This window comes from Enhydra lutris, unplaced genomic scaffold (assembly GCF_002288905.1).
Source record: "Enhydra lutris kenyoni isolate GAN:26980312 unplaced genomic scaffold, ASM228890v2 scaffoldscaffold8, whole genome shotgun sequence".
Classification (NCBI taxonomy): Eukaryota; Metazoa; Chordata; class Mammalia; order Carnivora; family Mustelidae; genus Enhydra; species Enhydra lutris.
The window spans coordinates 35596136-35612842 of NW_019154092.1; the positions used below are offsets into that span (position 1 = coordinate 35596136).

Consider the following 16707-nt stretch of genomic DNA (forward strand, 5'->3'; position numbering starts at 1 on the left):
TACTCTCACTTCAAATAATTTTTTATCATATTTTTGAATGTTCACTTTGTGTCAGGCACTGTAGTGAATATGGTGGCTACTAGCTTTATCTTCTACCTACTTTTCATTCTCATCTTTAGCTTCTTTACCCCATGAGCTTTATGCTTTAGGTATGCCAAACAACTTGTAGTTTCCCAAACATACCTTCTTGTTTCTATTTTCATCTGTAAATGGTGTTTTTTCCTTCTAGGATGACTCCCTGCCTTTTTGGCTCTCATTTCTCGTATATTGGTTGGGCTCATTTCAGACATCAATCTGGGATACTAAGCTCTTGCTCCCAAGCAAGTTTACATGCTCCTGAGACTTTTTGGTATGCCTTTCTGTAGTAGGAAGGACATTGGCTTTGGCCTCTTTTTTTTTTTTTTTTAATAGATTTTTAAAATTTATTTTAGAGAGAGAGCACTAGCAGGGGAAGGGGCAGAGAGAGAAGCAGGCTCCCCACTGAGCAGGGAGCCTGACATGGGGCTTGATCCCTGGACCCTGAGATCATGACCTGAGCCAAAGGCAGACTCCTAACTGACTGAGCTACCCAGGCACCCCACTTAGGCCTCTTTTGCCAGCTCTCTTACTTATTTTGTTAACTTGAATAATGAGTTTGATCGCTGAGTGTCTGCTTCATTATTTATAAAATGAGAAAAGGGTAAAAAGAGAGAATATATAAAATCTCTGGCACAATATTTGACATAATCTTGACGTCCAAGCAATGTTCCTACCTCCTTTTTAATGTCTTGTACATATCTTTTATGATCTATAACATTGTATTTTTTTAATTTAAAGAACTTACCAGATAATATATTTACACAGTAACAAAATTAAAAGAGTATTGAAAAATATGCAGTTAAAAATAAGTGGAAGTGAAGTTTTAATATTTTCTTTTAATGTTGTATTTATCTCATCTTTCATTTTTGGTCTTCTGTGCCTAGTACAGTGAATGTTTGTTGGATGAATACATGAGTAAGTGCTCAGCTTGAAATTAATAAAGGGAAACTAAGGTCTGGAAAGCTGATGATGTCTAGAAGGTAGATCAAGAGTTGGTGAGAGGATTTAAAATAAAGTAAAAGCCTAAAATAGAGAAATATGTTGGTGAAGATTGGAATGATCTTAGATATGTTGGGACTTATTTTTACCTTTATTAGATGTAAAGTTTGTTTTAATTTTATATGCAAGAAAATGTTGAGGTATCGAAAGGTTTTTGTGATACAACCATAAACTGTTCTTAGTATTTGTTGTGTATATGCTTAAAAAATACATCTAATCATTATTGTTCTTATGCCTCCAGAGGAAGTTTGGAAGGGAAGAGAGAACAGAAGAGTTATAAAGCTGTTCTAGAAGACCCAATGTTGAAGTTTTCAGGACTGTATCAAGAGACATGCTCTGACCTTTATGTTACTTGTCAAGTTTTTGCAGAAGGGAAGCCTCTGGCCTTGCCAGTGAGAACATCCTACAAAGCATTTAGTACAAGATGGAAGTAAGTTGTGTCTTGCATATGGTGGGTTCCAGACTATTCTCCCATTTCTTATAGATGTTGCAAGTATGATTTGATAGGGATTCAAGAGGAAAATTTAAAAAAAAAAATTGGATTTAAGACCTATAAGCATTGATCCAATAGTTTAAAGCAGTAATCTACTCAGATAGAATAAGGTCTTATATATACTAGTATTATACTTTTTAAGTAGAAGTGGATTTATATTTGAATTATGTTTGTATTCAGTATATTGACATATTTTTGTAGGAGCTAGACTGATTCACAAAATGACCCAAACCAAAAAACAGATGTAATATCTTTACATTTTCTACCACCCTATGGCCCAAACACGTGCACATTTCTGGATAGATAGTCTGAATTGTCCAACCTGTTGTTTGGTGCTCAGATTTGATGAAATCTCTCAGACAACAAAAACACACCTGTTGTCATCTATTCGGATCAGATTTTTATTATTATTTTAAATATGAAACTAACTTTTTTAAAGTTCATGGTTTTTTGAGCATGGTATGTTAGCAAACTACTGTTGAGATGCAAGGTAAATAATGAACATGAACGTCCCGTTTTTCCAGAACACTCTTGTGGGTCCTGAATATAAAGTCTTGCCTCTTCTTATTTGGTAGATTTTGTGGTACAGTTTTGTTGTTCCTTCAGTGTGTGTTATTCAGTACCTTGGGAGGCTCAATGCAGGATACCTGACCTGAGCTGAAGGTAGTTGCTTAGCCGACTGTGTCACCCAGGCGCCCCTGAATTTCTTGATTAAAGAATTTACCAGTGTTAATTTTCATGAGCTTGGTTTTTCAAAATTTTTTTTCATGTGTTCTGTGTTTAAACTTGAAGTTGCCTTCATTAAAATTAAGGTAAGTGCCACATTTTTTTGTAGTATTAACTTAATGTTCTGGGACATTTTCTCTGGACAAATCTTCTTATATGGTTTGTTAATTTAAAAGGAAGTTTATATACACACACACACACACACACACACACACATATATATATATATTTTATTTTCTTAGTGTTATATTTATGTTGACTTTATTCCCATAGCTGGAATGAATGGCTGAAACTGCCTGTAAAGTACCCTGACCTGCCCAGGAATGCCCAGGTGGCCCTCACAATATGGGATGTGTATGGACCAGGGAAGGCAGTGCCTGTGGGAGGAACAACGGTTTCACTCTTTGGAAAATATGGGTAAGCATTTTTGTCTTCTCTCTAGGAGTGTTGGGAGAGCTTTTCTTTTTGCGAGAGCTTGAATAGTTTATACCCAGTCTGATTCTCTATGTTGTAGGAAATGAAAACCTGTTGGGTACATATGATTCCTTCGTTCTCAAGACTGAATTTGACACATTTTCCTACGGGATATGCAGATAGATTAGTTAAGAAACCTACTGTTAGTGTTTGGTATTGTGATTTGCGTTTGAATATAGTCATTAGAAACTAGAATCTTGCTAGGAAAAAGAGGCTATTTGGTGTATACTGTAACTTCATTGTTAATAGAAGGTTTTTGCTTTCTTAAAATAGTGACAGGACAATAAGCAGTGTTAAAAAGCACAAATTTGCTAATAATGATTGTAATAAAAGAGTTGTCAACTCAGTTTTTTTTAAAAATTTACAGGTAATAGGGGCACCTGGGTGGCTCAGTCATTAGGCTTCTGCCTTCAGCTCAAGTCATGATCTGAGGGTCTTGGGATCAAGCCCCATGTCGGGCTCCCTGCTGAGAGGGAGACACAGTGAGAGAGGGAACACTGTCTCCCTCTCCCACTCCCCCTGCTTGTGTTCCCTCTCTCACTGTGTCTCTCTCTGTCAAATAAGTAAATAAAATCTAAAAAAAAAATTTTTACAGATAACAGGAGCTAATCGTAAGAAAAAAAAAAAAGGAAAAAGGTGTAATCCTGGAGGGTATTTTTTCTCTTGGAAAAGAAGGATCATTTTATAAAAGTGGTTAATTTTTTTTTTTTTTTATATTTTTTTTTTAAGATTTTATTTATTTATTTGAGAGAGAGAGAGAGAGAGAGAGAGCGAGCACAAGTGGGAGAAGGGCAAAGGGAGAGGGAGAAACAGACTTCCTGCTGAGCAGGGAACCTGACTTGGGGCTTGATCCCAGGACCCTGAGGTCATGACCCAAGACAAAGGCAGATACCAACTGACTGAGCCACCCAGGAGCCCTGAGAATTGGTGATAATTCTATTATTCTTTTCTGTGTTTATTAATTGGAATTTTCCACTAAAGAACATGGTCATTCATCAAGTATTGAGTTACTTTGGTATACAGTTCATGTAAGAAAGACAGATGACTGTTTAATTTTTTTCCCCTTTACCAGTTTTAAGAATGAGTTGGGGGTGCCTGGGTGGCTCAGTGGGTTAAGAATGAGTTGGTGTCCTGGTAACTTGGATATTTGATGGTTTTTTTTTTTTTTTTTCCTTTTGTTTTTAAATTTTGTCATGAACTTTTAGTCTTAAACATTTCTGGAATGTTTCGATTAATTGCTGTCTTTAGTCTTTATAATGCTCAAAAACTCCCATTTTTGGTTGGTAAGAGTCCCTTCAAGCTGATTCCATGTTTTTTTGATAGTACTCCAAAAGTCATTCATAGCTTCTTTGCTTTCTGGTGGGCAAGCTCTTTCAGCCTCATTTGTCAATTTTCCACCCCAGAACTGGAATCTCTGAAAGAAGTCCTAATTCTTTTTTTTTTTTTTTTTAAGATTTTATTTATTTATTTGACAGAGACAGTGAGAGAGGGAATAAGAGCAGGGGGAGTAGGAGAGGGAGAAGCAGGCTTCCCACGGAGCAGGGAGCCTGATGTGGGGCTCGATCCCAGGACCCTGGGATCGTGACCTGAGCCGAAGGCAGATGCTTAACGACTGTGCCCAAGGAGCCCTAATTCTTTTCGGGGTGAAATGGTAGAGAACTAAATCTGGTATTACTGAACTTAACTAGTGTTTTTCGATTTTGAAGTTGGAAAATTTTATCTCCTGAATTAATTTTCACATTATTAAATGTAAATGAATGTGACCATATTTTGATATGTTCATTTACTATTTGTGTATATGTTTCTGTGAATTGCTTTTTGATGTTCTTTCCCATTTTTTTCAAAAATTGAAATATAATTCACATGCCATAAAATTCTGATTTTTGTTTTGTTTTGTTTTTTTTTGAGTTGTTATTTCTCTCATCAATATGTAGGGGGTCTTTGTACATTAATGAAATTAACCTTTTGCATGTTACATGTTACAAATACTGTTTCCTGTGACTTTTTTTTGAATTAGTATATATTTCTTTGCTATTCATGTATCTTCAATTATCATGTTGAATTGATCAGCTTTTATTTTTATGGCCTGTGAATTTAATGTTTTAGAAAGTCCTTTTCTATTTAGAAAAAGTATTTCTTTGTATGATTTTATGATTTCAGTCTTCTACCTTTAAATACTCGATTCATCTGAAATCATTTTTGTGACTGCTTGGGTGGCGCAATCAATTGAGCATCCGCGACTCTTGGTTTTGTCTCAGGTCATGATCTTGGGGTCCTGAGATAGAACCCTGCGTCTTGCTCTGTGCTCCTGCTGAGATTCTCCCTCCACCCCTCCCACTCATGTTTTCTCTCTCTCTCTCTCCCCCCCTCAAATAAATAAATAAATAAGTCTTGTGAAAGACACTCCCTGTCAAAGGAGTGATGTATTGGGAATCAACTTAAAAAAAAAAATCTGACAAATGGCTAGTTATTTGTCTTAACACTATTAAATTAGCCATTGTTTCCAAATATTTTGAAATGGTACCCTTATAGGTTCAATTCATCAAGTACTGAAGTCTCAGAGAAACAGCGTAGTCTATCAGATGGTGGTGGTTAGGCTTGCAGGATGTCTAACTAGGTTATCTGGCTTCACCTCCCGACTCCTTTAATGTCTGTATTTTTAGGCAGGTTATTTAATCTCCTTATACCTCAGCTTCCTCATTGGTAAAATGATGTAAGAATAGTATTTACCTTATAGAGTAGTTTATGATGATAAATTACTGAAGACACATAGTTAACTTAATGAATATTTAGTATATATTAGCTATTATTATTTCTGCGCTATTCTGTTAGTTTTGAATACTATTATACTATAAAATGTTCTAATACTAGATGGCGATGATCTTCCTTATTTACCTGCCTTTTATAATTTCCCTGGATATTCTGTTTTGTTAGATAAATTTTATCATTTCCTCAAATAGAAAAGCTCATTGTTATTTTGTTAGGAAATCATATTGAAATATATATGTTAATTAAGGAAAAATTGACACCTTTGTAATATTGAACTTTTCCATCCAGAAATAGGGTGTGTCAGAAAGGCTTCAACTCGTGAATAAAACCTAGGTGTAATTTCCTTTAGAATAGCTTGGTTGCTTAGTAATATGAAGGTATTTTAGTTTAATGTTTTAACTATTAGATATTTATTATTGAAATACATGGAAGAACAAATTTAGACATAGTCTGACACATTAGATATAATTTGAGTAAAATAGTATGTTACAGTAGATTGGAGATGATATTAAATCTGTACTGTTCCTTTTCCAGTGTGTTTGTTCCTTTTTACTTTATTCGGGTGGGTTTTGCTTGCCACACAGAAGAAAAATGGGCAACAGTTTATTACTCTTACTCTATAGTTTGTAGTTAAATGTTCTTGAGAAGTTACCAGCTAGACCTCTTGGGTTTTCCTCTTGGCTTTTTTGTAAGTGATTTACCTTCTGGAATAATCAGCCAGAGGTTCCCTCATAAAAGCACCTTTTTGAGGACACTTGTGCATTTTAGATGACCTTAGGATATAGTTTCAGGACACCCTGACTAGCCGGTAAGTGTGAGACAGCTGGAATTTCCACAGAAGTGCAGTGAAATGAACTACCTAAAGCCAAACAAACTCTTAGGTTAACATTTGTGATGCAGTTTGACTTGACTCTTGGCAAGGTTTTGAGAAGTACATGAAGTCAGTAGTGATCAACCTATGACTAGGAAGCACCTGGTAAGCTAACTAGATAAGCGTCTTCCTGTGTTCTCTTTACATTTGTTAAGAGTGTGATGGGGCCCAAGATTCAGCATTTTTAGTAAGCATCCTGAGTGGTTCTGCAGACCTGTGGATCACAGTTTGCAAAACACTGCAATAACCTTTTCTTAGTAGTGTATTTGTCGGACATAGGCTTGCAGTTGTTTTCACAGTTTCTTTCTTGACTTTATCCCATTGCTCGCTTTATTTGTATTTCTGTATGAATCCCAGTAAAAGACAAATTCCTTTACCTCCCACCCAGACCATGCTGGAAACGTGCCTGGAAGATAAATCAGTAGTACTTGTTCTACTTTATAAAGTAATTAAACCCCAGATATTTCCATGAATGTAGTAGTAACAATAAGTGGGACTTATATTTCAATTCTCTCTTCCGATATTAAGTAAATTAAGACTTTGAATCTTAGAGAGTCATCTGTTTTCACTTAACTGGACAGTAGGTCACGCTGTCCCTCCATGTCCTGAACACCTGAGATGTCAGATGAACATGAAACATTTTGGAGAGTAGTACTGATTCTGTGACATTCCTTCACTTAGAGCAGGGTTTCTCAGATAGGAGTTGTTGACTTACTACTTTCAGAATTCCTGCCTTATTTCTGTACTAAGTATACTCTTACATACTTGGTTTTTTATTTGAACCAGCTCACTTCTTTTTTTTAACTTTAATTTAGTTTGAAGCAAAAGCTTAATATCCCTAATACACAAGGGAAGCAAGTATTATTTGACATTGATGGGTAAGAATAAAATAAATACAATGAGAATAACTGTTATTAGGTTTTAGAAATCAAAGGAAGAAAACTGCAGTGAAATATAATTGATAGTAAATGTATTTGATTTGCAAAATACATAATATCTGCAGAGAAAGTCCTTCTTTAATTAGAATGGTTCTTTTTGTGCCTAGTCAGATATTTAGCTCACTGTCGCTTAATTGAAGGTAAAAGATAAGGTTTTTACCAACATTTTCTTTGTTAATCAGTCCAGCTCGTACGTGGTTGTACGTCCTCAGTTAGCCAAATGATAACATCAGATTTTAATAGAGATTTCTGGATACTTTGAAGAGTGTCGAAGGAATGCAGAAAAGCTTGATCACCTACTCTTCTTCCCTCCAGCCTGATGTTTATACTGACCTTCACCTCAGAAAAAAGCATAAGAAACTTGATGAAATTAAAATAACTCCTTTTTGGGGCGCCTGGGTGGGTGGCTCAGCGGGTTAAGCCTCTGTCTTCCTCTCAGGTCATGATCTCAGGATCCTGGGATTGAGTCCCACATGGGACTCTGCTCAGCAGGGAGCCTGCTTCCCCCTCTCTCTCTGCCTGCCTCTCTGCCTACTTGTGATCTTTCTCTGTCTCTGTCAAATAAATAAAATTTTGAAATAACTCCTTTTTCTCTGTGTGTCCTGGGGCTTTTCCATGAGGGTGCGAAGTGGGTTGCAGTGACTCGGAGCCCAGGAGTCCCTCACACGCAGCAGGACTCTGTGTGCAGCTGCTGGTAGTGGTGCTCTGTGCCGCTGGTCAGGATGTTCTCGGCGCTGCGGCAGGCTGCACACGTCTGCTTGGACTGCTGGTCATGGCTGCTTCTCTGTAGGCTGGTCCTGACGTTCAGGGAGAGAAAGAAGCCTCAGTCTTCTGGGTATCCTGAGCAGGAAGCCTGTGCAAATTTTCTTCCACCAACTATTGAAAATCATGTCATGGGCCACCACAGTTTTTTTGTGACTTAGGGAAATAGTGCTTTAGACTATAGTTTCTTCAGATGTTTCTTGAATAATGATGTCACACCATTTGCTCCCCCACCTTTTTCCCTAAATAGTCCTGGTATGGACTTAGTAGCTTTTAAAAAGTGGTCTTCAGAGTGTGTAGTAGTTGTAGCATAGTATTGGGAAACTTGTGACTACCAAGTTTTGTATTTGCTAATGTCTCTTTGTTATACTTTAGTCTGTGTGAAACAGTGCTTTTTGGAGTATAGTATAATTAATAATTGAAAGACTGATCTCTTAAGATACAGCTAGAATAACTAAATTGTCTTCATTTTGGAAGTTTAGCTTGTGAGATTTCTAAGTAGCTAAAGAATGGATTGATCAGTGGGTTGAATTGGCAAAGAACCACAGGCAAGCTGCAGATTTCTCCTGCAGGTGTTTTTCCAAATAGGAGTTTGGAAGTCAGGGCAGTGGCTGCAGTTGTGGCTTGGCACTGGGAGTGGGAGCAGCAGCCACAGCTGCTGCTGGGGCTTCTGTTGGAGTCTGAAGGAGATCCTCCTATGCTGTTTCTTTTGTCTTGCCTGTTTGGCTTAATTTCCCAAGTGGACATGATGCTCTGAGTATCCTCTGGCTTACCACCTGGAGGCTGTGTAATTCTGCAAAGGTTCCATTAGTGTCAAAAGAAAGTAATATGTTCACTTGATTATTTGAGTCACTTGGCATCACCCCTACCCTCCACATCCCATATCCTTAAATCTTCTCTCCAGATCCATCCCAAGGCACCTAAATCATTTAGTAAACTGACTTCCTGCCAAATATACTTATTTTTGATTTAGTTACATTCAGCTAGTCACAATATCCACTGGGGGACACAGAGGTAGAGAGAAGGAAGGCAGGCCTTCTGCTTCTCCAGGTACATTTAAGGATATTCATCTAAAAGTGGCATTACTGTTTGACTGTACCGAGTTTCCTAGATACTAAGTGGGTCTACTTGATGTTGAATCTGTCTCTGAGTTGAAAGATCTTTATAAAAGGCTTGCATATGGGCTTTTTGTAATGTAACTTTTTTTGGATCTTTCATATGATAAATAAATATTGAGAATTTTGATTCTTTACAACTAGTCAGTGCATTTTTTATTGAGCCTCCATTGGAAGCTTTTGCAGATACGGTTGCTGGATAGCACCTATTTTTGCCAGCCTTAGAGATCTTACAACAGGTACGGCTGTACCTTAACCTTATTTGTGCTCATGAGCTTATAGCGATCACTTTATCACTCCCATTGTAATTGTTCATGGCATCATTGCTTATATACATTACACATCTATGAAAATTCTCTTTATTAGAACATGATAGTAATGGTTAATAAACTTTATGTAAATCTTTTACAGTTAAAACTTATAGATTACTATAACTACCGTATATCTTATTTTAAAAATTATTAAATGCAAGAGTGTGCAAAATGGACTTACCTTCTCACCTGTGCACACCTCGAGTCTTATTCTTACCATTGCAGTCAGCAGCTTGCTCTTTGATTTTGGGAGGATATGAATAGAATTTATACTGTTAGAAAGGTCTTGTTTAAAAGAAAAAACACCTAAAAAAAAAAAAAAAAAGAACACAGTAACAGAAGAACATCTGTAACCCGCCCCCCAATAAAAAAAAACACTCAGATACTAAACAGTAGCATATTTCAAAAGTTCATGTAAAGCTCCTTTACAAGTTTGCTCAACCTTTACTCTAGATCTTCTGGGTAGCTTTTTGAAGGAAATTTGACAATCAACAGTCGTAGAATTTTTCACTTTAAAATAGGATCTCCATGTTCAGACTGAATTTTGACTGTATGTTAAATCTCTAATTTATAGACATGGAAGCTTTTTCTCATGTGAATCTGTAATCGTATTCTGTTTAAGACATACCTCTTGGGCAAGAGAAGACAGGAGAGACATCAGCCTGTACTTAGTGAACAGAAAATAGTAGCTAACATTTAACCTTTAGCTAACATTTAATGCCGGCACTATTCTAAGTTCTTTTTATTTCTACCCATCTGTTTAACTTTTCTAACAAGATGCAGGTATATTCTTTATAATCTTACTTTATAGATGAGAAAACTGAGGCACATAGGTTAGATAGTTTACCCAAGGTCGCATAGGTAATAGATGATAGATGGCACAGCTGGGATTCAGATCTCAGCATTTTTACTTTACAGTCTACTATGCTGAATTGTCATTTAAAGTAGAGAGTTATGAAATTACTTAAATTTTGGTTTCAGTCATTATAAATGTGACATTCTTTCATTGGGTAGGAATTTAGTCTCATTTTTTCTAGGATCTCCACTGAAGTAATGAAGTGTGTGGCCCATCACTGAACTTTCTGTTTCTACTCTACCTTTAGAATTTCTGTAACAGCTCTATGTGGAGGAACAAAGAATACCTTGTAAAAAAGTGTTACATGGATTTTAGTTAATTAATTGCTTTACAACCCACTGGAGGCTTCGAGGTTGGCAAGAGAGATACGCATATTCCTTTGTGGAATTCTCTCTGTTTGGGAACTGAAATGTCCTGTAATGAACTGCATTAATTTACTTCTACCCTGAACATTCTCTTTTCACCTAGCATGTTTCGCCAAGGGATGCATGACTTGAAAGTCTGGCCTAATGTAGAAGCAGATGGATCAGAACCCACAAAAACTCCTGGCAGAACAAGCAGTACTCTTTCCGAAGATCAGATGAGCCGCCTTGCCAAGGTAAAAAAGAAACTATCGAAACAGGTGGAAAGCTCTGAGTGGTGCCTGCTGTAGTAGAAATTGACATTAGGAATTGTCAGATCATTCTTTTGACTTAAATTTTTTCTAAGATTTTATTTCTCCATGAGAGAGAGAGTGAGAGAGCGACCATGATGGGGGAGAAAGTCAGAGGGAGAAGCAGACTCCTCGTGGAGCTGGGAGCCTGACGCGGGACTCGATCCTGGAACTCTGGGATTGTGACCTGAGCTGAAGGCTTAACCATCTGAGCCACCCAGCCATCCTAAATTTAATTTTTTAATAATAATTTAATTGGAATGATAATTCACATACCGTAAAATTCACTCTTGGAAAGTGTACAGTTCGGTGGTTTTTTAGTAAATTCACTAAAAGTTGAATTGTGTAGTCATGCCACTATTGAATTTTAGAACATTTTCATCAAAAATGTCGCCATACACTCTACCTATTAGTGGTCAGTCCCCTTTCCCTCTGCTCTTCAGCCCCTGGCCTGGCAACTATTAATCTACTTTCTGTCTCTGTGGATGTTCCTATTCTGGACATTTCATACAAATGGAATTATACAATATGTGGCCTTTTGTGTTTAGAATTCTGCCAGATTTGAGAACATAGAGTGTTTGGTGATACTTTCAAGATGACTGCCTCCTTTTTTTGGTGACATAGTCTTAAAGATGCCAGTGTTACATGCTAGACATTCTTAATGTTGCTTGGAAGTAACAGTATATCACCAGTTTATGTTACTCTTCAATCTCAATTGTTCTCGTACCCCCCCCCTTTTTTTTTTGTAAGCAGACTGAATTGTTACCTTTTTATTTAAAAATTGTTTTATTGTAGTGTTTTCATTTAGGAGAAAAGAAAAACTAGATTCAATTATGTGCTTAAATCACAACACTATAACTTATTTTGTGAATATTTGTTCACAAAGCACTATGTCAGATACTGTGTAAAGATCCTTTTACAATTCTTTTAAGAGACTCTCTTTTAATTCTTAATGTAAATTTCCTTTGCAATCGTATTTGTATGAACGACTCTTTAATGCCTGGAGAAAGTTTTGATGCTAAGCATTTTATAGCTTGTTGCCTCAACCTACATATAGGAGAAATCTTAATTATAAAGAATAATTACTTGCATTAGCTTGGCTTTTTTTTTTCAACATAAATTTTTTACTGTCAAGTTCATTCTCCGCCTTTTCGTATTGCTCTTTTATGGAAAAATGATGCCATAGTTTCCTCATAAGCTTTCTAACCAAATTACTGTTGTCAACTTCCCCTCCGTAATAACATAAATAAAATTTATTTTCAGTATGGTTACTCCTTCTGAGATTTTGTTTACATTCTTACACGGGATATAGTAAAGTTCTCAAGCTTTTCATGTGTTCATCAAGGTTCATTAGTGCACATTTGGTCATTAGTCATTAGTGCACATTTGCAGCTCTAGAAATGATGTCTATGCATATGCAGAGCTAAATGAGGTGTCAGGAAGAAGCTTTTTTTAACATATTTGTCAATTGGTAGGAATTGTCTGCAGTCTCAGTTCTTTGTATTGAAGAATATGGCAAGTTGGGTCCTAATTTTTTAAGAGATATTAACATATATATGTTGTCTGTATTTCCCAGAGTATGTTAACAGTTTTCAAATAAGTCTTTATTCATTAGTTTATAGACCTTTGAAATGGGAATAAAAATTAGTGAGAATGAGCATCTTAACAGCTTTTTTGAGGCTAATTGGAGATGAACTCCTTCCAGAGTTCTTTGTTCCTTACTGAATTGTCCTTTTTACTTCTGATTGGAGACGTCAGAGCTTGCTCTGCTGGGACACCTTGCTTTAGTGTTACCTCAAGTTCCCCAGAGACTAAAGAGAAACCATTAAAACCAGTAATTACATTTCTTATATGGAAAAATACATCATGTTTGTAGCATTGCTGAAGGAACTGCTCCCCCTCTGAGGTCAACTCTTTCTCTTTCTTGGCACTTTGGGTTAATGTGCTTCATTCTTTTCTGTATAGCAGTTGGTCATGCTGTGTGAGGTTTCAAAACCTGTTCTATCCCTGCTGATGTAGAGGAAGAATGTGTTTTAAAAAATGATAACTTAGGTTTGGTGCAATTGGAAGTTTGGGTACTTGGAAGCACTTTTCAGTGGGAAGAGCACTGTAGTGTGAGTCAGGGACTTGGCCATCCCGCTGAATCGCAGAAAATAATTTCTGAGCCTGTAAAGTCAGAAGTTTAGAATGGATGATTTCTGGGGTCCTGTGTAGCTATTCATATTCAGTTATTTTCAAAGTACTGAAATGGTGGGCAGCAGGGTGGCTCAGTTGGTTAGGCGTCTGCCTCTCGATTTCTGGTCAGGTCTTGATCTTGGGGTCCTGGGATGGAGCCCTGTGTTGGGCTTCGCTTTGCACTCACTGGGGAGTCTGCTTGAGGATTCTTTCTCTCCCTCTGTTCCTCCCCCTGCTCATGTGCACACCCTCTCTCTTTTTTTTCTCTCAAATAAATAAGTTTTTAAAAAAAGAAAGGTACTAGAATAACAGTTTTATATATCTACCAGGATTTTATAGTAATCACCTTAGTAGAGAATAAACATGTAATCATATATTTGCAGTTGTGAATGTGCTGTATTCATGTCATTCCTTTTTTTCTGCAATCTGTATGCTTAGAGTAAAGCATTACTCAGGACCTGCCTAGTGTGAATGATGTGGCTCTGCTCTTAAATCTGATTTTGTTGTTGTTGTTGTTTGATTAGTACCTACTTCTTTAGTTTAGGTTTTCAGAGTAGCTTCCTGAGTCTGTTTCCCTTGCCTTATACCAGAGAAAGTATACTTTGATACTTGTTATGTCTGAACTTAAAATTATACTTCCCTTTTGTTTTGTTCTTAAATTGTGCCATAGTAGCTCTCTTTTCCTCTCATTTTCCTTCCGCTCTAATTTTTCTGGTTCCACAAAAAGTTTGTTTAGTTAGATTGTGATTCTTTTCCTCAAAACACTTTGAAATTGTCTCTGGTACAATACATTTTTAAAAACCAGGAAAGAATGTGTGTGCTTTTGTTTCCATTTTTATACAAAAGAAACAGATTTTTTTTTCATTTATTTATATCTATTTATTTTATTTTTTTTTTTAAAAAGATTATTTATTTATTTATTTGTCAGAGAGAGAGAGAGAGAGAGAGCAAGAGCGCACAGGCAGAGTGGCAGGCAGAGGCAGAGGGAGAAGCAGGCTCCCTGCTGAGCAAGGAGCCCGATGGGGGACTCGATCCCAGGACGCTGGGATCATGACCTGAGCCTAAGGCTGCTGCTTAACCGAGCCACCCAGGCGTCCCTATTTATTTATTTTTAAAAAGATTTTATTTATTTATTTGACAGAGAGCGACACAGTGAGAGAGGGAACATAAGCAGTGGGAGTGTGAGAGGGAAAAGCAGGCTTCCCGCTGAGCAGGGAGCCCTATGCAGGACTCTGGGATCATGACCTGAGCCAAAGGCAGGCAGATGCTTAAAGACTAAGCCACCCAGACACCCCAAGGAACAGATTTTAGATTAACAATATTCTTATTTATAACACTACCATTTTAAGGAAATAAATGAGAAGAGGCTGAAGTGGTTAGAACTGAATAGTTTATTTCTTGTACTTTGATTTTCCAGCCAGTGAATTTACTATGACTGTTTCTAATTGTTGAGAAGGCAGTTGGACTCAGAGTAGAAAGGTATACATAAATCTTAATAATAGCAAAGCGTAGTTACCATGCATTGTACCCATGAGCCAAAATAAATAGCATAGTGACAATTTTCAAACCGCTGTGTAGGAAAGTTTATTCAGTTACAGAAGTGCTTTAGTCTTGGCTGCCTGGGGATAATGGGACAAGAGGACTGTGAAATGAAGATGAACTATTTAAATGGCTTGTGGAAAGATGGTGTTAGATAATTATTAAGCAAAGAACTTCAAACTCAAGCTGGACTAACTGTTCTTATTCTGACTTATTGCTTGTTCAGCTATGAAGCTTGAATTATAACTGCAGTATGAATAACTGAGGTTTAAAAGCCTGATTTCTACGTTGAATATTTTTAAAAGTCAAATCCTTTCAGCAGGATTTTAGTGGAATTAACCTCTGTGATGATTTTACATTATGCCTAGTTTTCATTTGAGTAAAGGAATGTGAGAAAAGGAAACAAAATGGGGCGGTCTTCAGTTTGGTTCTCATTTTTTCTAAGTTAGATTTCTTAGACTTAGTAGGGGATAGGAAGAAATGAATGCATTAAAATAGACTCACCCCCCCCCACCCAGTTCTTCCTCATTATCTTTTTTTTAACCCAGCTCTAAATTTTCCTAATTAATATTTACAAGTATAGTATCTTTCTGTTTGAATTGATTTGTGACAATAATCAAAGGCCAGACCTCTGGAGCATTTACTCTCCTTTCATTTTCCATGACCCAGCCTTTTAATGATTGTGGGCCTTACTTGAGCAGATTTGCCCATTGTTCCCATCTGCTCCGTTTTTTAGCTTGTCATATTGTAAGAGTTTTATGACTAGGATGCATATCCGCCTGGGGTTTTGGATGTGACTACCAAGCTTCAGTGTTTGATTTATATTTGAATCCACGTCTTTCGACATGAAAGGTTAGTGCAAAAGCATGCTTCTCCACTGTCTCCTTTTCATTTTAGCAGCTCTGCCTGATGCCTTTGGAATGTGCTTTAGTTTCTGTCAGTTTGATTAAGAGGAGGCAAAGAGAAAGTAACGACTAGATGAAAAATGCTTTGTGGTCTGTGTGACACAGATAGGTTGGGGCAAGTTGAGTATGTAGGTGAGCAGTGCGATAGTGAAGTTGTGGTAAGATGAGGTGAAGTTTCAGGCTGACTCTGATATTGTCTGCATGGGATCAATCTGGGTCTCTGGGTCCAGGGTCCAGACTTCAGGTTTGTAGCAATAGAAACTGGATGTTTTTAGTTCATTGAGGAATAATTAGTGTCTTGAGAATAGGCTTATGCCAATCGATTTGAAGGGTTATTTATAATCTAGAGCTGTACTGACCAAAATAATAGCCATAATTCGCATGTGGCAATTTAAGTTAATTACAATTAAATAAGGTTAAAAATTCAGTTGCTTTGTTACTATAATCACATTTCAAATGCTCATTTGCCACATGTGGCCAGCAGCTATTGGTCAGTACAGATATGGAGTATTTCCATTATTGCCAAATGGTCTGTTGGACAGCACTGGTGTAGAGTGCCAATTTACTAATTAGTAATGGGTTAGTAACCATATTATTATCTTTCTGGTAACTATATTACTTGTGTCTGCTACCCAGGATGCGTTTTTTTAAGGCACCTTCGAAATTAAATTAGTCTTCAGGAGATTGTTGATTTCTTAGTGAGCCATGAAGGAGCTAGCCTGAAGGAACTAGAAACTGCTGTGAGATATTTCAGTTTGGGAGAATCTTAAAAGGACTTTCTCTCTTGAATCTTTTTAGTTATAGGATTACTTGAATATGCTCTCTACACTCTATCTGTTGAATAAACACCGACATATTATCATGGTTACAAAATGATCCTTTAAAATTGAGATTAAGGTAACAGGAAATTTTCTCATGACATAACTTTGTGAAGTGGGATTGAGGCTATTTATTTAAAATTATTTTATAGTACTCTTTGACCTGCTGAAACATTTGTCCTTGAAAGAAAATATTTTACATTGAATGGATTACATTGAATGGGTA

At 36.8% G+C, this 16707-nt stretch overlaps 1 protein-coding gene across 3 annotated transcripts in view; it reads left to right on the forward strand.

Moving 5' to 3' along the window:
• The window catches only part of LOC111142649 (phosphatidylinositol 3-kinase catalytic subunit type 3), a 143760-nt gene that overhangs the window by 2041 nt on the left and 125012 nt on the right, over positions 1–16707 (forward strand). For all 3 annotated transcript variants that reach the window (XM_022495965.1, XM_022495967.1, XM_022495966.1), the window contains exons 2-4: positions 1319–1507; positions 2570–2713; positions 10861–10990. In XM_022495965.1, coding sequence (XP_022351673.1) covers positions 1319–1507; positions 2570–2713; positions 10861–10990 — 463 coding nt within the window. The remainder of the gene's footprint in view (positions 1–1318; positions 1508–2569; positions 2714–10860; positions 10991–16707) is intronic.